A 25942-nucleotide genomic window follows, 5' to 3' on the forward strand; every position below is an offset into this window, starting at 1 on the left:
TAATAGTTAAAGAACTGGCAAATGAGGTATTTAATGTGGAAAATGTAAGCAATAGAATATTTAAACTTAAGACAGTGGTGCCAAGAAATATTCTTGATGTAGTTCAAGTTTATGCCCCACAAACAGGATGAGTAATAGATGAGAAATAAAAAGTTTACCTCTAAACTGGAAGATGCTGTAACATCAAGCAATACTGTGGTTGTGGGATACTTTAATGCCAGAGTGTATCAGACATAAATGCCAGTTTTCACATATGCATAAGAATGATGGACCTGGTCAAGGTAAGATAAGAAGGGACAGGGTAAGGAATGAAATAATGTGGAACACTTTTCAGATCAGTCCCCTAAAAGAAACTATGGACAGAAATGGGGTTAAATGGTTTGGCTGCGTTACAAGAACGAGACGAGAAAGACTTCCAAGAAGAGCTCTAGAATGGACAAAATCTGGAAGGAGGCCAATTGGAAAACCACGAACAAGATTGAAAGCCTATGTGAAGGACAATGTGAACAACCAAAGTGGGAGGAAATGCTGAATGAGAGACTGTGGGGGAAACAGAAGCTTCGAAGAGCCTCTGCAAATGGACCTACATATGCAGAAACTTTTTAGGAGGAGGAGGAGGAAGAAGAAGAAGAAGAAGAAGAAGAAGAAGTACCTTACGTTCCATAGATCTGTAATGAGGAAATCTTACAGGATACAGAACTAATCAAAACAAGAATACATAATACATATTTACAAAGAAAAAATGTACTAATATATCTTCACAGATCCCGAGTGAAAGGCTAGTCTTTGGTGTGGAAGCAGTCAAAATAACTTAACCAAATTTTCATTTAAAAGATAACAACGAACTTGTCAGAAAATCTGTACACATGAGATATGTATAATAATTCTTGGGCCATTATACCCACCTCATCACGAGAGATCAGTTTACAACACTTAGTTAAATTGATCTCATTACTGTACTGAAGATGTACAGAAGTCAAATTTTACTTAATACTTTATTATATATTAATATAAACACATCATTCTATTCTACTAAGGTAGTCGTCTATCTAGTAGGTGTTGGTCACTAATAAATACTCCTCTTAAACAGAACTTTACTAGTGATTACACTTCTCATGTCTGCTGGCAAGTTACTGAGACGTTCTGGATTTATGGACAACCATGCAGGATTCATGGAGTCAGTTCACTCTAGCACTACTTCAGACATTAGTCGAGTCCACGTCACGTATTGCGGCACTTCTGCATGCTCGTGGGGGGCCTTACACAATATTAGGCAGGTGTATCAATTTGTTTGGCTCTTCAATGTATATTGGAGAACAGTTGTTAGTATCCCCAATTCCCGTAACAAGTTTCTAGAGTTTAAACCACAACCAGTTCATATTACAAAATTTTGAACTAGGAAAACTTTAGCGTGACTTGATAAGTTACAAAAAAATGATCCCTTATGTCTTTGTGGAGTGAAAATAAGTGAAGTACGTTAGCTTTTTTATTTTTGTCACCGTTGTATGATGTCATCCACATTGCAAATTAAACACTTCAGCGGTTGTATGGTATGCTCTCAGTTCAGTTCATTAACATGTTGCAATCACAAAAATTTAATATTATCACCCTATTCTATTTGCTTGTTGTCATGTTTTAGGCATATACTGGGGAAATCTCTTAAAGGTTTTGAATTGCGTAGAGTGTAAATTTTTACAAATTTTAATGACAAAGAAATGGCTTAAGTCCAATTTGGAAAATATCTGCTAGCTTAAGACACTATTGATACACTTTGTTTCCTGTCAAGGAGATAAAATTTAAGTTGTTCAGCAGCATTTCATTTTAAACTGTAATATTCTAGTTATTTAAAAGGACATTGTGGTTTGACAATCTAATAACCTTTGAGAGAAAACAAAATATTCCAGTGGCTTGTGTGTGTAAGTAGCCTTCTCAGTATTGTAATCCTTTAGAAACCTGAACTGTAATTTTGACAATGTATTATTTGTAGTTAGGTAATCATGGAGCTGATTTGTGTATTCTAAAAATTTTAGAAATGTTAGCAAAAGTGAAATTGGTTGGAAATTCTGTGGTATTTGTTTACCTTCTTTCTTAAACGGGGGTTCAGTTTCATCTTATTTCAGCCATTCAGAAAATCTTCCATTGATAATATGTTACTACTGTATTAGCCCAGTTATAAGTCAATGTCTTTTCCCAAATTTGTCATTTGAAAAATACAGCATTGTCTTAAGTTCTTAGACTAAACTGCTTCTACTGAGGGCAACACTTTAAGGTTTTTTTATGTCCTGTAGTAGATTACTGTAGGAGTCGTCTTAAATTTACGGATAAAGCTTTGGGAATTGAGTTCACGTTGAGATTTGTTTTGAAGCATGTGGAAAGGCTGTGTTGTAAGAAAATTGCTGATTCTAGCATTCGTACTCCTCCAACTGGTGCAATCGTGGGGAACGTCTAATTCAACTAAGATGGTGCTAACTCCAAGGCACTGCGGTAAGGAAGTTAGAATCTGTGCAAACCTCCTTATATGGCTTATACACTTTCTTTTTCAACAGTGAAATATTGTTAATGGTTTTTATGAATTGATTGAAGAAAGTTCACACATAAGTAATAACATTCGTTAATTGGCTCTGTTGAGCAAAATGTGTCGTCAGATTTTTCCAAAATATGCTATACATTAGCAAAAAAGAAAACTTATTTTCACAGCAGCAATGAAAGGGAGATTGCAACTAAATCTTTTTCTGAGTTAGCTGACTTTCCATTAGTAGTTGGAATTGGATTGACTTTAAAAGTGGACAAATACTCAACAATAGTATACATCGCTGCAGGAGACTGTAACAGTCTAGGTAGGGTCCCCTGGCATGCTAGTGTGTTTTGTGCAGTATTGTTTTCAATGCTTGCTGTGAGGTATGACAGGAACAAAGGAGGGGTATGTAGGCTGCTAGTTCTATGCAGCCAGTGAGAGAGCAATGGGCAGAAAGCATGTTTGGTAGCGAGAGACAAGGGAAGATGATGTTACATTCTCATGTCAGTTCAGATGCGAAATCCACTATCTATTTGGAAAAAACAGCTGTGTTCTCAGGTCCCACCATAACCACAACTTAAGACATTCCAACATATTTGGAAGAAACAGCGAACTGTTTGCGACAACCAAGATCATAAATTTCATTGTGCTCGTTTCACTTGGCAGCAATTTCATGTGTTGTATATAGTTACACCCTCACCATCAGCTTGGAAATCATGATATACTCTGAGAAAACAGCCAAATATTTGTGACAGAAAAGATTATAAGGCTTATTGCTACTTATATATAGGAAATCACTGCCTCTTTTGTCCACTGCTCATTGTTTAGCTACAAGTATCATCCAAGGTGGTGGTGGTGGTGGTGGTAAAAATATTAATACTATTGATGACTGGCTTAGATAGTAAGCATAGAAAGAAATGATTATTATGTGGTGGTGGTGGTGGTGGTGATGGTGGTGATGTTGATGTTGATGCAAAACTTTTTTTTAACGTTCTTAGGCAGCTACTTTATATCAATGAAACATTTTTTGATTTTGATTAGAATACATTAAAAATATAATTTTCTCAAAGAACATCACTAAAAAAAGAGTTGTTTTTTTTTTTTTTTTTTTTTAAGGGTTGTCTTATTCTGTGGTAGGTAAATTAAATAGTTTAAGGAGATCAGGTCATTTGTCAGGAAACTTTTTCTGTAGTGTCAATAATAATAATAATAATAATAATAATAATAATAATAATAATAATAATAATTCTTTATACAACGAGCAGAAACTAGCAAAATACACAAAGCAATCACTCATATAAATACATCGGCTACACCACTCCAATTTCATAACCACTTCTACAACCCTTTCGATCACATAACATCAACAGATATGAAGAAAGTAAATTGGAAAAAGAAAACACTACATGGCAAGCACTTGTATCATCTAACACAGCCACACATCGATCAAGATGCATCCAATACATGGCTAAGAAAAGGCAATATATACAGTGAGATGGAAGGATTCATGATTGCAATACAGGATCAAACAATAAACATCAGATATTACAGCAAGCATATTATTAAAGATTCCAATACCACAACAGATAAATGCAGACTTTGCAAACAACAAATAGAAACCGTAGATCACATAACAAGCGGATGTACAATACTAGCAAATACAGAATACCCCAGAAGACATGACAATGTAGCAAAAATAATACATCAACAACTTGCCATACAACATAAACTAATAAAACAACACGTTCCCACATACAAGTATGCACCACAAAATATACTGGAGAATGATGAATACAAATTATATTGGAACAGAACCATTATAACAGATAAAACACCACATAACAAACCTGACATCATACTCACCAATAAAAAGAAGAAATTAACACAACTAATCGAAATATCCATACCCAATACAACACATATACAGAAGAAAACAGGAGAAAAAATTGAAAAATACATCCAACTGGCTGAGGAAGTCAAAGACATGGGGCATCAGGATAAAGTTGACATTACACCAATTATACTATCAACTACAGGAGTCATACCACACAATATCCACCAGTACATCAACACAATACAGCTACAGCAAAATGCATATATACAACTACAGAAATCTGTAATTATTGATACATGTTCAGTTACCCGAAAGTTCCTAAATGCAATATAACGTATACCGTACAGTTAAAAGGAAGTCACGCTTGATCAAGGTCCACGTTACTTTCCATTTTTGACCAGACATAACATCTGAGAAAAGAAAGAAATAATAATTGTTATTATTATTATTCTTTGTCAGACTTTACATGGACCAAAACTTGTTAGTGATTTCCTCTAAATACCTCTTGTAATTAAGGATCACCATTAAATGAATACAAATAATTTCAATTCCACCCCAGCATAAGTTGTTGAAAAGTGAATTGAAAGAAGCCTAGGATCTGATTCCAGAAAATCTTTCATTGTTTTGAGTCATCCACAGAAGATGGCTGGATGAAGAGAAGCCTTTAGAGTCCTTCAAATGAGATGCACTTGGCCATATCCAGTTGCTAGAATACAGCTCCAAGAAAAGTGATCTGAAATGACTATTTAACATTTATCATACTAATGAAAATTGAAACTCCGCTGAAATACCAAAAGATATCAGTAAACGTTGTTGCTTGCACTGTTCATTATATGCACATATAAACATTTATAAATGTTATACAGTATACAGAAGTCGGTTGACGACAGCACTAAACACTCTTTGAGTCAAGGAGCATTGCCATTCACAAACTATAATTTCTATTTTGCAGGCGTAAAAGAGAGAACTCATATGATATTGACAATATTGTAATACCATACAGTATTGCTTCTGCTGCACGCCTTGAGAAACTCCAGTATAAGGAAATACCCACGCCCAAGTAAGTGTTTACGTTAATGGATGTTTGTGAATATATTTCTGTCTATAGATGGTGTTATAGTGATGTAAAGTACTACGCCTTCTTAATTTGGAAACTATTGTTTTAGAAGCTAAGGGTTTCAGCTGTAACTACTATTTAATTTACAGGTTTTTAAAGTGGAGGTGAGTAACAGTTTTTATTCACCTTATCAGCCTTCCCAGTCACCTCCCCATATTAGCGCTCCCCCTCTCTTCCCGTCCTCCCCCTCTCTCCCGCTCCCTCTCCGGCTCACCCCCTCCCTCTCCGGCTCACCCCCTCCCTCTCCGGCTCACCCCCTCCCTCTCCGGCTCACCCCCTCCCTCTCCGGCTCACCCCCTCCCTCTCCGGCTCACCCCCTCCCTCTCCGGCTCACCCCCTCCCCCAATTTCACACCACCTCCCCCAATTTCACACCCACTGCCCCCCTTTCTCTTCCCTCACCCCTGCCCCTTTCTCCCCCATCCCCTTCCACCATTCATCCTAATCTCCTGCGTCCTCTTCCTGCCCTTCTCCCCCCCTCTAATTTTGTATTAATACTCTGTACCTCTGTGTGAACTTTCACATGAAGTTCTTAATGTACATTTTATTTTTGTGTAAGTAGTATGTTTCAGCTAATGTATTCTGTTTGTTTCAGGTGGAGGCTAATTGAAAATAATTTTGTGGGGAGATCGAGGTTAAGTTTGAGGAATAATGGTGTTATCAGAAGGTCTAGTCATGAAAGTGATGTAAGTATCAGACAAAAAAAGAACACTTTCTATTACGTGACATAGTTGAATTAGATGTACACACAACAGAAGAAGGTGGAAGTAATCTGAACTTTCAACAATTACTATTGTTTTTGCTTTTGGTTACGAAGCACCTTCTCTTATTGGTGTCTGTGCCTCTTGTTCGCATATTCTGCAAACCATTGCTTTTTCCTTATTCATTATCGGAGTTTGATGTTGAAAGAAACTTCATTTTAATATACACTAAGCAGTTTTTTGATTTTTTTACTTTCTCATATGCTGCATTGGCATTATTTGTACTTCACCTCATTTTAGAAATAGAACTATAGTTACATATATTAGCACCCAAAACAGTATTACAGTATTATGCTAAGCATAGTGTTTGTTTGCATAAACATTGAAATATTGTGCTGAGTGCAAACACATGTAACTCCAGTTTTATTTCTAAAGTGAGTTGAAGTGTAAACAATGCCAGATCAGTGTAAGAGGGAGTGCAAAAAGGAAAAAAGTGCCAAGTGTATATTAAAGCAAAGTTTCTTTCACCCTCATTGTCAGACAAAAGAGAAGAAAAAAGCTAAGGTTTGCAGAATATGCGAACAAGAAGCAAAAACACCAGTGGCTTTGTAAATAAAAGCAAAGCACCTCTGCTGTAAAATTCTCTTTAAATGCAGTAAGCTTAACACAGAGAAACCAATAATAATTGATTTTAACAGCTATTGCCGGAAGATGACCATTATTACAAAATATGTTTATTTAAGTAGACTGTCAGAACAATCAAATGTGAGAATACAAAATTACATTAAAAGCGCTAAGTTGTGTCAAACATGGCTGTCTCATGGTTGAATGAATATTGAAGGCTGTAATTTTTTGAAAACTGTGTTAGTAGCTCGAATTGTAGGAATATACTACATTGAGTAATTGTTACATATTTCCTTGTTTGTGTTGGCTTAAGTGTCCATTATTGTATAAGAACATTTGAAGATCTTCTTTCAATAGTGGTACAAGTCCATTTTTGTTCATTTTGAGATACAGTCTTAAAGTTAAATGAGTGCTGAAAAATCTGCAATTGAGATAACAGAAATATTCAAGTATATGGCTTGTTGCTAGAGATGAACTTTTCTTTCTATTTGTTTGGATCATTAATCTCAGCAGCATTATAGGCAGAAAAGTGGAGGTAATGGAGCTGTACCACTGTTGAAATAAAATGAATTGAAAATTGTATATAAAACTTAATTTTTTTATTGCAAATAATTTTATTGCAGTTTTGACGTACATCTTGTTATTAAATATAATGTACAATTGAACTACACAGTCAGATGTGTTTCAGGTCATTCGGTTTCTGTAAAACTAAGGATACATTCTTCTTCTTCATGTTCCAGACCTCTGTCTTCTGTTTGTAGAGCAAGGAAGTAACCAAGTTTGATAACTGGAATATAAGGGAGCAAATCAATCATATCCTGCTTTTTCTTTTGCAGCACTTTTCTCATGTGTGGGTAAAGTTGTGAAACTGCAATAGTACCATATTTCTGTGGTCTCCCTCTACGAAGTTTGTGAGCAAGGTTTAGGGCGTGGAAGTCAATATCATCATTCAGTGTTCCCTTGTAGAGCATTTTGTATGGCTTCTGCCTTTCAAAACGTATCCATTTTATTTTCAGCCAATTACATTGAACATACTCCTCATTTTGCTTCCTTCTTACCACTGCATTTTGTAACTGTTTCAGTGCTAAAAAAACAGAATGCTTCATTTCTGTGCATAAAAATTTATTTTTTCTGCCAGTTTTCTTAATTGTTTCAAAAATATCATCTGGGAAAAACAGAAGCACTTACTTATTTAATTGTTTTTCTATCTGGGCAAAATCCCTGTTATTTGACAGGTGTGAGCGACCTGGGATCAGGAACTTTAAATCAGTAATGCTGACATGAAATTGAGGAGATTGTGTCACTTTCATTAGTGTTAGGCCAATGTTTATGTTCCTGTTTTGCCCACCACACGCGTCACTGTACGCAACTACCTGTTTTTGAGAAGGGACACACTTTTCAAGGGGTTCCTGTGAACCTCTTGATCCAGATGTTTCATCCCAAAAATACAAATGGATTTTCCCGTCAGTTAAGTTGTGGCATCCAAAATTATACACGTATGTGTTTCTTTTGTAGTATTATATAGATGTTGTCAGTTTAGGAAATGTAAGTGCTTTTTGCAGGTCAAAGGTAAACATGAACATCCGAGAATCTGCCTCTTAACTACAAGCTGTGTCTATAGCCATTGCTGTTCTTGCAGCTTCAGCCTTCCTAAGGTGAAGCTCCTTTTCAGTTTGAAGCTTTCTTTTTTCTTCTGCATTGGTAGCAGTGCCCATTTCAAAGCTCAATTTGTCGCAAAAAGAGCAAGTGTCATTTACTTGGTGGTCTAAATGACAGGTTGAAGTTTCTTAGATTTTTCGATAGATGTGCTCCCCCACAATTTCTTTATTCTGAGATATGCATTTATTTTTGTACAAATCGTACTTGCGGCCACACACAACTTAAGTTTTAAAAACCTCTTGCGGGTATTATCCTTCCTTGCATAATGGCTCTTGGAAACTGGAAAGCTTTTGAAGTGAAGTGTTCCTTTACATCATTGATCAGACATTCCGGTACAGAGAATTTGTTTGGATATTTGCCCCCCATCAAGGTGAGATGTACCTTCCTCCTTGCTTTTTGTTAAAAGCCTAGAGAGTCGTCCTTTAGAAATGTCAAAAGTATTCAAGAAAACTTTTTGGATACTATTGCACAGTTTCCATTTACATGTAATCGATATACATAAACACACATTTTCTGAGAACCATAGTCGGATCTTGGACGTCGGTGGTTAACTGAATGATAGTTGCATAAACCATTCAGATTACTATTTTGGTGATTAATATCACCCATAGCCCAGAAATTGTCAAATAATGCCTTCCTCTCATCCTCTGAAATTTTATTGAAACATTTATGTGCACACCTGCAGTCCACATTGCGAAATGTTTTTGGGGGCGTTATTTTACCAGTAACTGTGACGTATAACTCCCCAGCGTTCCTTTATTTCTTTAGAATATACTTTTCGTGTGTGTCCGTTTTCCTTGCATCATTCTTGCTTTGAGTGTGCTTCCTTTTGTCTGCAAATTTGCAGCTGCACCGTTCACACAGGCATCAGTCACAGTGTCTCCTGTTTCGTAATTTTTTGCACTTTCATTGGAAGTTTCGTCATTGGTACTCGTATCTAGGTAGAAAGTAACACAAATTTTATATATACAGCACCAGATGATTCAAAACATATGTATATGTGAAATACATTAAGATGGACACCCTCAGTTTTCATTATTACTCTCAGCATAACCTTCATTCTCTATAATGCTGAGAGGAAAGTAAGTAAATTCTTTTTACTTGCAATCATATGAAAATCTGGATCATCAATTGTATCACAGTCACTTGATAATGCTCCTGAATCCATCGTCTTTGCAAGAAATTGCAACACGCTGTAATGCACAAAAGCACGTGCATTTATACCACTAGTGAAATGCTTTCTCGCATGTGTCAGCATTGAGGTGCACTCTATTGGCAGCAGGACGAAGCTGAAGCTGTCCCTCTATGCAAGTACATTAAAAACGGCTTGTGTGAGTACATACGTGAGGATAACCCCATTTTTTTGAAAAGTGGACTTATACCACTATTGAAATAAGTCCTTCATTTCTTTGCCTACCTTTTTATCAAGCAGGAAGAAGAGCATTATGTGGTTCTGACAACAGTGATGTGCACTACAGTATTAAACTAAAATGTAATGTCAGCTTGGTTTCTAGTCTCTTCTGCTTGGTTTCTAGTCTCTCTTAAATTTTGGCAGTAATCAGAAAACACTGACAATGTTAGTTATTTATGAGGCCTTGAGATGAAAATCTGTTTACAGAATACATAAATACATACAATAAACTCCTGATGAGGAAGACATTATTTGTTGCCTACAATAGTTTCAGTAGACTCTTATACTGTAGTAACTATCATGTCCAGTGTGTGAAAAAGTGTTTGCATTAATGACTGTTTTGCAAATGTTCACAGGTGGAGGATATTAGTGATGAAACAATAGCTTTAAGGCATGATAGGTGTGAAATGGAAGAGAAAAAGAAATTCATGAGCTATATTAAATTGCCATATTCTGGACGCAGTAGAGCTGCTAGAAGGACAGACAGTAGGGCAGAGAGTAGTGGTGCAAATACTCCAGGTAAATGTTCTGTAGATGTATTATTAGTTCTGAAAGGTTTTGTGTGTGTGTGTGTGTGTGTGTGTGTGTGTGTGTGTGTGTGTGTGTGTGATAGAGAGAGAGAGAGAGAGAGAGAGAGAGAGAGAGAGAGAGAGAGAGAGAGAGAGGGCGGGGGGGGGGGGGGGGGTGCATTCAAGTTAAAACACCTCCTCACAAGCTAATGACATGAAAACTGTGAGACTTTTCACTTCTCAATGTAATCTCCATGGAGCCTTGCACATTTTCCCCACTGTCAAGTCCAGGATTCCATGGCCTCTACAAACACTTCTGTAGTCGAGTCTCTTTCTTCGTTGGAAATGGCCAAAAGTCGCCAGGTCAGGCGAGTAGAGAGCATCAGAAATCACTTCAAAGTTATCGTTATGAAGAAGTGGCAGTGTCAGGTTCACCCAATGCACAGGTGTGTGGTCTTTGTGAGAGAACGTGCATGCAGTTTTTCTGACCATTTTTCCGCATTGCTGCAAGGATCTTGTTCATCAAAACATCGTCGTAGGATTTACCAGTCACCATAGCACCCTTGGTGCCCAGTGAGTAAGGGTTAGGCCATCAATGTGCCTGAATATGGCCACCATAATTTTTCTACTTCATTTCAGAATTGAAAATGGCATTCATGTTTCATCCATTGTCACAGTTGATGGAGGAAAAACGTTGCCTGCGTGCCATCGTTACACTTGAACATTGCCTAGCAGCAGCCATGTGGTCAGCATTTGGCAGCTGAAGGACATGTTTCATATTATCAGGTTTTCATGCGAGATTCAGTGCACAGGTCCCACTGGTGTACCAGCTTTGGAGACACTGTGTTACACTCTCATTCGGCAGTCCTCCAAAACTACCAACTCACCTTTTTCGATCATGTTGACAGACTGGCTGGTACAAGGCTGAGATTGGTTTGGTTAGTTGTCATACAAGGTTCTATTTCCTTTGAACTATTGCACCACGAACACATGAGATACATCCATGGCACCACCAACACAAATGAAGAAAACGAATGGTTATGCACTAGCCACTAGATTTCTGTGTGTTGTACAGTGGTCCATCTCTGTCAGTGCATTTATGAGTGCACACACATTAAAAAAGTGTTATAATTTCAATGCTCCTCGTATTTCCTTTTATTGGTTTCAACTAATAAATTATTTTTTTTTTTGCAAGATCCAATGTCACCGAATCCTTCGGAATATCAGGATGGCATATCTCCTGTTATGTCACCTCTCCCACCATCATCTGATCCAGACCAGTATTGTGGTTCTGGCACACGCAGGCGTACTGTTTCCTCATCACGATGGCACCGTGATGAGATGAGAAGTTCTACACCAGATGGCGTAACTGAAGTAAGTACTGCAAATATCTCAACAAATTATTTGTTATAAGGAAGAACTTTCTGTTCTTAAGAATGTGGCTTTAATATTGTGCAATATGAAGCTGAAGAAGACTAGATTTGCAGGATGTATTCGTAGACTGGAAGTGGGAGACATTTTGGATTGTGGGAGGGATGTAAAATTAGTTATAAACCAAAACATATGTAATTAACATTTACTCGGAAGATTGAAGAAAGGAAAAGGTTACAGGGCCGCCAGTAGTCTCATTGTGTAACAGGTACATTTCACCAGTTGTGAAACGTTGCAGAATGTGAAGACTTGAGTTTTAAAGCACTTATTATCCGGTGTACCCAGTTTCACTTCCAAATTTCTTCTGTTCCTGCAGTTTTAATGTCAGCAGCTTTGCTGTTAAGTTATCCTTCTGTAAACAGTTGTGAAAAAGTGAAATGGACCTACACTGAAATGCGGCTGTCGGCAGGCAAAACACAGTTGTTATCCACTGCACCTTGACGCAATATGTTGACCTATTAATATATACCAGGGCCACTGAAACATGTCACTTCAAGGTCACTCCCCAAGCACCGTAGAGTTGGTCATATAACTAACAAACAAGTAAGGTATGCGAGGCAATGCGTCTTCTGCACCAATAACAGCACCGAACAAAAGATAGTTCCGGCTTTTGATGCTACCATGTTGCCGGCTTCAATGTAAACATTGTATGTTAGTGTGTGGACGCCTGCTGTTGTGTTGTGTTGTGTTGTGTTGTGGTACTGCCTCAACAACAGTTTTTGTTTATTAAACAATGTCGTTGACTGAGTGACAATCCGTTGCGCCATAGAGTGCCATTAAATAGTCGGGCTTTGGAATAGCTATGGAGGACGCGAGTTTTACGAGCAAGAAAAAGAATTTGTTTCTGTTCATGGACATGTGTTGACTCCTGCAGATAAAGTTTTAGAGCATACCTTGAAAACTCTATGACTCAATCAAAGAACAGATATAAGGAAAGGGGTGCTGCTTCAAGATTTACTAGACACTTAAGTGAGCAGTGTGGAAGACAGCCCTGCATGTTTTTAAGTACACTGGGAAAGAAAAAACAGCAGCCTCGTCCTGTTACAGTTATTGATTGTTTCCAATCCCTTGCAATTCATCAGCACATATACGGATACAATAGAAGGAAAGAATACCCCACGATAGTGAAGTATTTTATTTCTTTAAAGAAAGTGGGCTTTTCTCAAGGGGGAAAAGTCACTTAAGATGATAGTATGGGCTTCTGCTTTAAAAAGTTAGATGGATGAAAACTGATACCGTATTTACTCAAATCTAAGCTGCACTCGAATCTAAGCCTCACCTGAAAAATAGACACGAAATAAAGAAAAAAAAAAAATTCCCGAATCTAAGCCGCACCTGAAATTTGTGACTGGAAATTCAAGGGGAGTGAAAAGTTTTGGGCCGCACCTCCAAATCAAAACAAAGTTGGTCCATTGTAATATGAGACACAATGTAGGTCTAATGAATGATGATACAGCTACAGTAGTTTGGTTCCAGACGTGAGCTTAGCAGTTAAGCTTTACCAGGTAGCCATTGCTATGCGTTAGGCGCTCCACCCGTATTTATACGGGTACCCTTCCTTTTTCACGTGCTTCGTCTGGTTTGAATAGATTGCTTATTTTGGTTCGATCTGATAAGTGCCGTTCTCTTTGTTATAGGTTTTTACATCACTCTAAGCCGAAAATGCATTACTGTACTGTGTCATGCATTGTTTGTTGCATTCTGATAGTGCGTGTTTATGGCCTGTCGCCGCTCGCGGCATGGCTTGCTTTTGTGCGCGCTACTGCCGCTTACAATTTAAAAAAAAAAAGAGAGGAATCGTTTCATTAGCAAAACAATGGCAAGAGACTGCTATTTGTTGCTACTTACACTGCTGCTTTCTTTGATAATGATCAACAAGAACCAAATAATAGACTGCGTATGATAGAACATGTTCTGAACGAGAGTTAGGCGAAAATTTTTCTCCGTTTGAAAATCTTTGCGGCCGCTTCTTCAGTACATCAAATTCTGCACAGAAATTAGAATCATCTTAGATTTAAAAATCTAGTCAGTTGCCGTGCTTCATTTCTGACTGTATCACTAGTAGGCATAAGAATAATACGAATATAAACATGACACAATATGTATATTCTTCCGCGTTTGCTGTTGTCTCACTCTAGTTTCGTAGTTTATTAGGCAGACAGGATTTAAATGAGATAGCAGCAAACACGAAAGAATACACGGCAAAATGTTTATATTCGTATTATTCTTACGGTGAATAGAATACGGCATGTGATTCACATTTCATCAGGTTCCTATTAGCAACCATCTCTTCTCACAGATAGGAAAAAATTCAGAATGTAGAGTTGGCCATAGTGACAAACATCCCAGTCTTGCCAGTCAGATTTTCATAGTACATTGAAATTCTGCTACATTTGAAGATGAACAATAAGGAATTTGTATTTACTTTGTTGGATAATGTATGAAAATGCAGTGGTCGAAACTCGGGGCGGAGAAAAAAAGCTCGTCGTCCACCTTTTTCTTTTTAAATTTATTTACTGACGCAGAGTTTTTGGCGCCCGTATTTATCTTTGTGCCTACAAAGCAAGCCTGTGTAGCGCTACATATATTCGACGGCAGTAGTTAGTTGTGGCGGCACCTACCAACATTTTTCAGAACTTCCGCTTGCTTTGCACTCGATTCTAAGCCGCAGGCGGTTTTTTGGATTACAAAAACCGGAAAAAAAGTGCGGCTTAGATTCGAGTAAATACGGTACTTAAAAATGCTCATGTCTTTGCAGCTTGTACCATTTTCTTACACACAATTGTAAGAAAGGACAGACACTCTAGCCATATGGTTAGACGAAACCTGGGTCAGTGCTGGAGAATCAGTAGAGAAATATACTCTGAATAGCAGCGGTCATCAGCCAACAGGTAGAGGATCCCGATTAATTGTGGCTCATGCAGGATCTTCAAACGGCTTTGTGCCTGAAGGACTTTTAGTTTTTCTATCGAAAAAAACCGATGATTATCATGAGGATATGGACAACCCATGGTTCCTACAGTGGTTTAAAAATTTGTTCCTCCAGTTTAGTGTTCTGACAGTGTTTGTGAAGGCCAATCCACCGTACCATTCCATGATTTTAGATAAAACTCCCACCACTAGAGATCGTTAAGAAACTATGGTGCAGTGGTTGCAGGCAAGAGACATTGCTGTGGACATGAGCATGACAAAGCTGCTGTTATACTCGCTCGTAAAACAAAATAAACCTGTGACGCCTAAATACATTGGAGGTGAAATTGCAAGCAAACAGGGTCACTTGATAATTAGGCTACCACCTTATCACTGCCATTTTAATCCAATTGAATTGGTTTGGAGTGCAGTCAAGGCATGCATTAGAAGTAACAACAAAAGTTTTACTATAACAGAAGTGAAAAAGATGCTACCTCATTGAGGAAGAAAGTACACCATATTGCTAAACTCATAAGAGAAGCACAGACTATAGACAGCATTATAAATGAAAATGAACAATTAATGATTTCTCTTGATGATGATGATGATGATGATGATGATGACGGAGACGGAGATGAAGACGAAGACAACTGTTTTGGCACTGATTCCGATGAAGGAGAACTGGATGGAATAGTGCCATTGACATTGTAAGTTGGTGAGTGTAAATGTATACAGAATTAATTCTTTCTCTGTGCAATCTGGTAGGCTATGCATGTTTTGCTTTATTTCTTTCTGAGAGTGTGGATGAGGTGTTCTTTGGTATGTTTATGTTTACGTGATTATATGACGTTTTATGTGCAGCTATTACGGCAACAATTTAGAACGACTTTTCATAGGTATCGTCGTTAACTTCGGGTGTTTTTATTTCCCGGTTTCATCTACTATCAAACACTTAGTCTCTGTTGTCGTTCTGTTAGAAAAACATACTTTGTTGCACTTTGGTATAAATGTTGATTGTAGCTTACATTTACAAAAAAGTACTTCAGAGTTGTGGGTGGGTGCGATGACAACTATTGCAACCTCGTAATCAGTAGAGCCAACCACGTCCGAGCTTTCAAGTGACATGTTTCACCAGCCCGAGCATGTACTCCTCTATCAGGCTGAATGCAACTAAGATTGGTGTACTTATAGAGAGGACACCACCGAACAGTTGTACACATTAATGCAAATTATTCCCACCCTAAATTACACAATAGAATAAGAACTTTCAGAAAGCACTGTAACACTGAGGAAACAGTATGCTAATTATTTGTGCCCTTGATGTTAGGATTGTGTTTGTTTACTGTACCTCAGATGTGAGAGGGGTTTTGTCAAAAAGTCTTCCATTGCCTGTGAAATATCCATTGTCATTTAAACACTCTTGAATTTTCATAGCAGACTGCATTCAGTTGTGGTTTTTAAACTTTTTCTTCCATTGTAATTGATATTGATAAGGCTGTTAAAGCCTCCTGAAGAGACTTGGTTTGGTATAGACTTTAAAGCAACCCGTATGGTTTTTGTATCAAGTTCGCTTTTGTGTGGTTGGCCAGAACAATGCGTCAGGCTTTCATTTCTGGTCCGCATGAAATTGCATTACAATTAGCATATAGAAGCTCTGTGAGTGGTTTCTTTCCATGCTCTCGAAATTGCTTTAAGCCCGACTGTTTGGTTTGATCAGAGTAAACTATATAACAGAAGTGCATATGTTAGTTAATTAAAATGTTACAATATGTCAAACTTGTATAATGCCTTTTAAGATACCATTTATAAATATCATTTGCAGCCGAATCTTAAGCCACAGATTAGTATTGATGTGTGTAGAGTATGAGAGAACCAGGATTTGTGAACTTAATTTATCTTCTGGATGAAACGTTGTAAAATATAGAAACAATACTGTGTCCTAATAACAAAATCAAGAGTATTTTGCACTCTGCAGATGTTCTTAATGTTCTGTAAACTAATTAATAAGTTATTTAAAACTTTTATGTTATTTAGACCTTCTTCTTTGTTACGTAGGTTCCTCCTTATGAACCAAGAAAATTTCCTCTCAGTGACGATATGTATGAGAAGATGTTAAAATGTATGCCAGAGGGCCATCCATATCCTCCTCCATCTCAAGAACCAAAGAAGCTCTTAGCCAAAGATATTGAATTTGTAAGTAGAACTAGAATATTGCGTAAAAATAATTGTAGTGTAATCTTAAGGTCAATGTGGAATGTCGTTTTCCAATAAAAATTGCCTGCGCACTGTATGAATGTTCACTACTTGTTGATGAACTCACTTTTTAAGATATGCTGAGAAGTAACTTAAAAGACTGTGTACCTTGTGAAATAATGTGCTTGGTGCTGCCCAAATTTATATATACCATATTGGCCTAAATGTAAGCTTCTGCTCTTAATTTTGAGGGGGGGGGGGGGGGTATATTCTTGTCAGCAATTTGAATGCACAATATATTAAACTGACAGCAGAAAAGTTCTCACATGTATCTGCCCTTGAGATACTCAGGATGGTGTGTCTCCAGATATATATATATCCTGCAAACTATCTGGAATGGCTATTTTGTTGCCAGTTCTTCTAATCATTTTGGAAATTCCGAAGGAATGTTATTGTTGCTTTCTGACTTATTTGATCATAAATCTTTCATAGCTTATTAAGTTGCTGGATCATAGCTTATTAAGTTGCTGGATTACCTATGTCTTTCATATAGGGTCATTCCGTGACAAATGGTCTAGAGGTTCCGCATGACCGTCACAGATTTTGATTAAATTTTATGTGGACAATCACACTTGTTCCCAGTGAACATTGGTAAAGTTTCACAATTATTATTTCAATACTTCTGATGCTTGAAAAAATGTCAAGTTCAACTTATATATCCGGAAGTAATTGCGGGATACATATGAAACCATGCATTTAATAACTTACTAGTACAAGGTCTTTGGATATAAAATTTCAGTCTCCTACCACTTTTCAATAGTTAACAAATTAATTGAGGGCAAAGTTGACAATTTTTCTAAAAACATCAGAAACAAATATTTTTAGCAGACTTTCACAAAGAAGTTGTCATGTCCTGCCCTCTCGTCTAATATAAGTGTGCCTAGGAAGCTGTTTCCTTGGATAGCTGGACAACAGATCAAGCAAATCTTATATGGTGACTACAGATAATCAATGTCCTTTGATATATACAATTTCCATGCAAGTAAATAATACGGTCGCAAGTTTTGGCTAAAGAGTTTGGATGAGGGCTCGCCTTCTAGTGCGGCCAAGGCTTGGGGGAGCAGCACTTACATTCTCTTCGAATAGGGGCCACTCCTGTCGTGGTGCTGTCGTAGTCAGTGTACTATCGATTGACGTCTCGCAGCCCTCTCTGCTGTGTCATTCCAAGCTGACATGCCGGCGCTTGATGTTACGCCGGAACATTGCTCCCTTCCCCGTTGTCGTTCAGGGAGCACAACAACGGCGAGGGAGGCCATAGGGTGGACGCTGCACTGGACGGGAAGCTGTGGCAGCAGGGGACATCAAGCTTCTGGTCGTACCTCGCTATACGGCCTTCGCTCTGGCAGAAACGTCTCTTGGAAAACAACCAGAAGGGTACATGTCCACCTCCATAGGCCAGTAACCAGATGGGGAAGGCTTCGGCTGCTGGCTGCTGTGGTGTGGGTGGGTCCAACACTTATCAGTAGGACAAGAGGAGGCAAAGGCTCAGTTTCCATAGGGTCATCCTGCGGTGTCATGACGACACCCTCTGGTGGCTTCTGTGGCCACACTGTCCTCGGGATCCTTGAATCTGGGGGAAGAGACACAGAAAGATCATCGCACACATGACAGTGGCGAAGCCAATTGCGATGTTAGTGCTGCATCCTGTCTGGACCTGTAATGAGATACACGTGAGCACCAAGTCGATGGACAATCTCGCCTCGCACCCACTGTCTGCTGCCACTATAAAAGGCAATATCATGCGGCACAAAGCGATACTTGTAGCCTTCTTTCAGCGCGAGATGCTGAAAAGGGTGGAACAGGCGGAGCAGTGTCTGATGGCGATGGCCGTGAATCAATTCTCTCAGCAGTGGTCCATCTAGTGGGTGCAAATGATAGGAGGTGAGAAACAGTTCCAGTGCTTGATCCTGGTGTATGCAGAGTGAAGTTTGGCCATCTGCTGCTTGAAGGTTCTGACAAAACATTACGCTTCGCCGTTTCACTGTGAGTGGAACGGTGCACTAATTATGTGATGTATGCCATTGTGGTCACAGAATGTTTAAAATTCATTTGATATGAACTGAGGGCCGTTGTCCGACACTGACTTCAGGTAAACCTTGGAGGCAAAAAATAGGAGAGGACAGCGCCTGAATTGTGGTATGTGACATTGTCCAGTTCATTGCCTCGGCAAATCGAAACTTGCTATACGAGTCAACCACAATCAACTAACGATTGTTCCAAAAAGGTCCCACAAGGTCTGTGCACACGTTGCCATGGTGACTGCGACTTAGGCCAAGCAGAAGATTTTTGTGGCGGAGCGTGACACTGTGACGTCATCTGTTCTATTTGGGTGTCCATACCCTGCCAAGTCAAGTGTTGACATGCTGACTGTTTCGTACGAACAGTCCCCCAGTGTCTTTGGTGAAGAAACTGCAACACTTCTTTTTGCAAAGCTTTAGGGAACAATGCACATGACAGTCCACTGTCATTTTGAACAAGAATCACTCCTTTCTGTATAGCGATGCTATGTTGACGTGCAAAGTATCGGAACACTGTGGAGTTCTGTATGATATGCAAGGAACAAGGCCAAGATGTGCAAATGTGTGTTAGCAAAATGTTCAAATCTGAATCAGCTTCCGTGGCTTGTGCAATTTTCCTATAGTTCAGCGGAAAAGATTGAAGCAATTCAGAATCTTGAGCATCGACATGACAACAAGATGCAGCAGAAGCATCAAAGTCTGTATCGGAGTCAATCGGAAGACGTGAAAATGCGTCCGCATTACAATGTTGAGCTGTCGGACGATACACAATCTCGTACTGTTGTTGAGAAGACAACAAAGCCCATCTTTGCAATTTCTGGGCAGTTCATGCAGGAATCAGTTTTGTCTGATGAAACAAGGACTGCAAAGGCTTGTGATCCATTACTAAGTAGAATTTTCTGCCAAACAAATAGTGGTGGAATTTGGTGACACCATACACAATAGCCAAAGCCTCTTCCTCAGTTTGTAAATAGTTACACTGAGCTTTGGAGAACACTTTTGATGTGAAAGCACTAGGCCTGTCTTCATCACCAAATCTGTGCGAAAACACTGCATTGATTCCGTAAGAGGAAACATCGACTTTCAATACAACTGACTTGTTTGGATCAAAGTGAACTAAGCGTCAATCACCGAGCAGAGCATCTTTAAGTTTTTGAAAAGCTTCTTGGCACTCATCTGTCCAAACAAAGGGGACATTCTTGCATTGCAAGCAATGCAGTGGAGCTGCGATTTATGAAGCATTCGGTATGAACCGAATATAATAGTTGATTTTCCTTGAAACTGACTGCAATTATGCGACATTGTGAGGAACTGGCAAATCTCGTATGGCTAACAAATTGAAGAGGAAGTCACCTTGACTGTTTATGACATCACCAAGATACTGCAACTTGGGTTTTTAAAAAAAATGCACTTGTCCAGTGTACACTTTAGTGCTGTATCAGATAACACACTAAACAAAGCACCCAAATTTGGAGCATGGTTTTCAAGTGTACGACCTGCTACAATAAATAGTTTGAACAGTTTGGCACTTGTGCAGTCAGCTGTTCCAAATACTGTTGGAAAATGGTGGATGCGGAAGCACTGCCAAAAGGCAAAATACTTCAACAGTCCCAAATGAGTATTTACCACACACTCTTTGAGATTCTTCATCGAACAATATTTGAACATATGAGTCACACAAATCAATTTTCGAGAAGTAGCGACCAGCACCTAATCTCACTGAGATCCTCTGAGCATGGCGATGGATAAATATCAATCATAGTTTTTGGTTGACTGTAGGCTTAAAGTCAACACAAAGGTGAATGCCACCTGAAGGTTTGGGGAGTAAAACCAGTGGACTTGCCCACTGACTAGCTTGTATGAGCTCAATAGCTCCGGTACCTTACAATTCTTTAAGTTCAGCAGTGACTTTGTCAAGTAACTCAATGAGAACAGTCCTGGCTCGAGAAAATTTCGTCTGTGCATTGTCTTGCAGAGTAATATGTGCAACAAAGTTGTTAGCTTTGCCTAAACCTTCAGAAAAGAGTTCCGGGACTTTTTACCAAGCTAGCTACACTGTCCTTATGCACAGAATCCAGACGCTGACAACTATCCTAAATGTTAAAGTCAAACAAATCAAATGAATAAAGACCAAATATGTTCTCACAATCGCGTGATAGTAGCACTGTAAAAGTCACTGTTCGCGTATGCAAGAGGTACATGGCAGGTAAAGTACATTTTCTGAGAACAGGAATGCCTTGACCATTGTAAGGAGTCAGTTGTTTGCTAGTCTTAGACAGGTGTGGGGAGCCTAACAGTCCATATGTGTGACAATTGAGCAGTGTGACAGAAGCACTTGTGTCCAACTGAAATTTCACGTATTTCGAACAAGGAAGCAAATGAACAAAAAGTTCGTTGGACTGGCATATCACTCACGTGCCAGTTATGCGAATGCCTGTTGCAGACGTTGAATATACTGCATTTATAACATGAGCCTTATGACTAGATTTTTGTGAGTGGGCCAAATTCTTACCGTATTTACTCGAATCTAAGCCGCACTCGAATCTAAACCGCACCTGAAAAATGAGACTCGAAATAAAGAAAAAAAAAAAAAAATTGCCCGAATCTAAGCCGGAACTGAAATTTGAGACTCAAAATTCAAGGGGAGAGAAAAGTATTAGGGCGCACCTCCAAATCGAAACAAAGTTGGTCCATTGTAATATGAGAAACAATCTAGGTTGAACGAATGATGATGGTACAGCTACAGTAGTTTGGTTCGAGTCTTACGCTTAGCAGTTAAGCTTTACCAGGTAGCCATTGCTATGTGTCAGGCGGTCCGTCCATATGTATACGGGTACCCTTCCTTTTTCACATGCTTCGTCTGACTTGAATCGATTGCTTATTTTTCTTTGATCTGACAAGTGTCGTTCTCCTTGTTATAGGTGTTTATCTAAGCTGAAAATGCATTATTGTACCGTGTCATGCATTGTTTGTCGCCTTCTAATAATGTGTGTTTATGACCTGTCGCCGCTCGCGGCATGGCTTGCTTTTGTGCGCGCTACCGCCGCTTACAATAAAAAAAAAAGAGAGTAATTGTCGCCAAACTCATTAGATCAGTAAAAAGACTATTTGAAAAGAATCAACTTACACAAATGGATAAAGATTTTAAGAGAAACAATAACAGATCCTTTTACAGCACATTCAGACAGAAACTACAAAAATATGTAGCACCAAATCTTTGTTTTAAAGATACCAGTGGAAAACTAGCAATGAATAATGAAGAAAATTGTGAAATATTAGCAAAATATTTTGAACAACTCCTCAACTGTCAGGAACCTATTGAAAAATTACCAGCCAACACCCCAAACACAGTAAACAATAATTCTGAACCCCCATGCCTCATAGAAATCAGAGAAATCATTAAAAACCTTAAGAACAATAAAGCACCAGGGGAAGACATGATAATTGCAGAAATGTGGAAAAGTGTGGATAATACAACTCAAGGAAAACTACTGGGAATAATCAATGAGATTTGGAGAACGGAACGTATACCGGAAGAATGGAAAACTGCATTAATCCACCCCATCTTTAAGAAAGGGGATAAAACCGATGCAAATAACTACAGAGGGATATCTTTACTTCCGGTGACGTATAAAATTCTATCTAAGGCCCTACAAAACAGATTGGAGAAACAACTTGATCAAGAAATTGGTGAATACCAAGCAGGCTTTAGGAAGGGAAGATCTTGTGTGGAGCAAATTTTAAACTTGAAGTTAATTATTAAATATAGACGATTAAGAGGAAAAGACATCTTTATCACGTTTGTTGACTTCAAGAAGGCGTACGACTCCGTTGACAGAACAACCTTGGTTAACATCCTTAGGGAGTTTGGAGCAGACAAGAAAACAGTCGCAATCGTCCAAGAAACACTTACGGATACCTATGCAAAAGTAAAGTTCCGTGGTGAGGTATCCAGACCATTCAAAATCAGAACAGGATTAAGACAAGGAGATGGGTTGTCACCTACCCTATTCAACTGTGTGTTAGAAAAAGTTATTAGAGAGTGGAGGAAGAAAACGACTGAAGAAGGAATACAAAAAATCAGATTAGGAAGAATAAAGGATGGATTAGAAGTAGATTGCCTCGCTTTTGCTGATGACTTAGCGATTCTGGCAGGAAGTTTGGAAGAAGCAGTCAAACAGATCAATATTCTGAATGAAACAGCAGAAAAAGCAGAACTGAAAATCTCCTTTGAAAAGACAGAGTACCTAACCAATGTAAAAGAGGCACCGAACAATATGATTACAAAGTATGGCCAGATAAAGAAGGTTTCTAATATCAAATATTTAGGGGAAATCATCCAGCCCAATGCTTCAGATAAAGAAGGAAATAAAACAAGAACAAGAAAAATGGAAATGGCATTCCAGCTAACAAAGAATGTGTACAACAAGAAGTCAGTATCAATTAACGCAAAAATAAGGCACTACAACACTGTGATTAAGCCAGTGTGTCTGTATGCATCTGAATGTTTAGCAATGAACACTAACAAGGAAATGGAAGCTATAGCAAAAAAGGAGCGAAAAATCATTAGAAGAGTACTTGGGCCGAGGTTTGAGAATGGGACTTGGAAGCTTAGAAGTAATAGAGAAGTGTATGACAAAATTGAGAAAGTGGGAGATACTATGAGGAAGAGAAGAGTAAGCTTTTACGCCCATTTGAAAAGAATGAATGATGAAAGGCTGACAAAGAAAATATTCATGTTTTTTGACAAGAACCCCAGAACCCAAATTACCTGGTTCAAAGAAGTCAAAGCAGACTTAGAGGAGATGGGTATAGGAGAAGATGATATAACCAACAGAGACTTAATGAGAGACAAAATTCAACATTTTGAAGGATTTGAAGTGAAGAAGAGAAGAACTGGAGGAACATTGTGGACAGAAGACCGAAGGGAGCAGCACAGAGAGAGGATGAAGACATATTGGAAGAAGAGAAAAGAGGAGGAGCGCAATAGGAGAAATGTACATTGAAAAATAGTTGTTTAACGCGGTCCCTAGCCGGCCAAAATCGGAATTAAAAAAAAAAAAATTGTCGCATTAGCGAAACAATGGCAAGAGACTGCTATTTGTTGTTACTTACACTGCTGCTTTCTTTGATGATAATCAACAAGAACCAAATAACAGACCACCTATGATAGAAGATGTTCTGAATGAGAGCTTGGCTAAAAATTTTCTCCGTTTGAAAATCTTTGCAGACGCCTCTTTTGTACATTACATTCTGCACAGAAATTAGTCATCTTAGATTTAAAAATCTAGTCAATTGCCGTGCTTCATTTCTGACTGTTATCACTATTAGGCATAAGAATAATACGAATATAAACATGACACGATATGTATATTCTTTCGCGTTTGCTGTTATCTCACACTAGTTTCGTAGTTTTTAGGCAGACAGGATTTAAATGAGATAGCAGCAAACACGAAAGAATACATGGCAAAATGTTTATATTCGTATTATTCTTATGGTGAAGAGAATACTGCATGTGATTCACAATTCAGAAAAGTTCCGATTAACAACCATCTCTTCTCACAGTTAGGGAAAAATTCAGAACGTAGAGTTGGCCATATTGACAAACATCCCAAACAGTCTTGCCAGGCGGATTTTCATAGTATTTTGAAATGCTGCTACATTCGAAGATGCAAAAATACGGAATTTGTATTTACTTCGTCGGATAATGTATGAAAATGCAGGGGTCGAAACTCGGGGCGGAGAAAAAAGCTCGTCTTCCATCTTAAACCCCCCCTTGATGCAGAGGTTTCGGCGCCAGTATTTAACTTTGTGCCTGCAAAGCATGCCTGTGTAGCGCTACATATATTCGACGGCAGAAGTTAGTTGTGGCGGCACCTACCAACATTTTTCAGAACTTCCCTTTACTTTGCACTCGATTCTAAGCCGCAAGCGGTTTTTTGGATTACAAAAACCGGAAAGAAAAGTGCGGCTTAGATTCGAGTAAATACGGTATGTTTGTTGTGTTGCAAACATATGGATTGTATATGCGCTTTCTTGCCACAAGCCTAACACTGAGCTTGTCGGGAGGGATAGTCTTGGCGGTTGTGCCGTGTATAACACCGAGGGCAAGACTTAATACTGTTCGCCTGTTTAGCGAGCTGCTGAAGTGCCGTGGCGAGTGCAAGCTGCCGCTGAATGGGCTGGTCGCAGTCAAGGGACTCAGCCTGACAAATTTCTGGCTGCTCATATTTATCGGTCGACGGGTCGTCTGAATCGTACTGATCTAGTATTTGTACTGCCTGCTGAAATGATCGATTGGACTGTTTCAGGGCCTGTTCTCCGAGTTTGATATGAGGTACTTTGTACACGATCGTATCATGCAACATACCATCTGAATATAATGCACCACAAGCACATTTGAATTTGCCTTTCGTCATCGTACCCTGCAAATCTGTTACCCTCTTGTGATAAGTTTGTTCTGACCATTTTTTACTATTAAAGAATTGATGCCTAGCTGCTACCACATTCACTTGTTGGTCGTAATAGTTACTGAATCTACAACCAGATCATACGAAATTTCAATCGTTGTGGCATTAGGAAAAAGTTTGTTTATGAGCCTGAACACTGCACTTGCTGGATGCGTGCTACATTTTCATCACTCGTTCTCGGCCGTCCAGAACTTTCCCTTTGCACAAACACCCATTATCTGTAAACTGTTTATACCAACGATTAATACACCACCTATCAGGAGGTTTAACACCATACTACGTTCGAAATGCACGCTGAACAACTGTCGTCGATTCACTTCTGCCGTACTCAATAACACAAGAAGCTTTCTGTTGAGCGGTCGCCATCTTAGCATCAACTGACGCTGACGCCTAGTCAACAGCGCCTCAAGCGAACAAATGTACAACTAAGTGAAACTTTATAGCTCCCTTAATTCGCCGACAGATAGTGCTTAGCTCTGCCTTTTGTCGTT

The 25942-nt window shown here is 38.8% G+C and overlaps 1 protein-coding gene across 1 annotated transcript in view; it reads left to right on the top strand.

Annotated features, from left to right (window-relative positions):
• LOC124607177 (KAT8 regulatory NSL complex subunit 1) overlaps positions 1 to 25942 on the top strand; it is a 257090-nt gene that overhangs the window by 212832 nt on the left and 18316 nt on the right. The window contains exons 8-12 of the mRNA XM_047139433.1: positions 5302 to 5409; positions 6061 to 6151; positions 10217 to 10379; positions 11565 to 11743; positions 16766 to 16903. Coding sequence (XP_046995389.1) covers positions 5302 to 5409; positions 6061 to 6151; positions 10217 to 10379; positions 11565 to 11743; positions 16766 to 16903 — 679 coding nt within the window. The remainder of the gene's footprint in view (positions 1 to 5301; positions 5410 to 6060; positions 6152 to 10216; positions 10380 to 11564; positions 11744 to 16765; positions 16904 to 25942) is intronic.

This window comes from Schistocerca americana, chromosome 1 (genome assembly GCF_021461395.2).
Source record: "Schistocerca americana isolate TAMUIC-IGC-003095 chromosome 1, iqSchAmer2.1, whole genome shotgun sequence".
Taxonomy (NCBI): Eukaryota; Metazoa; Arthropoda; class Insecta; order Orthoptera; family Acrididae; genus Schistocerca; species Schistocerca americana.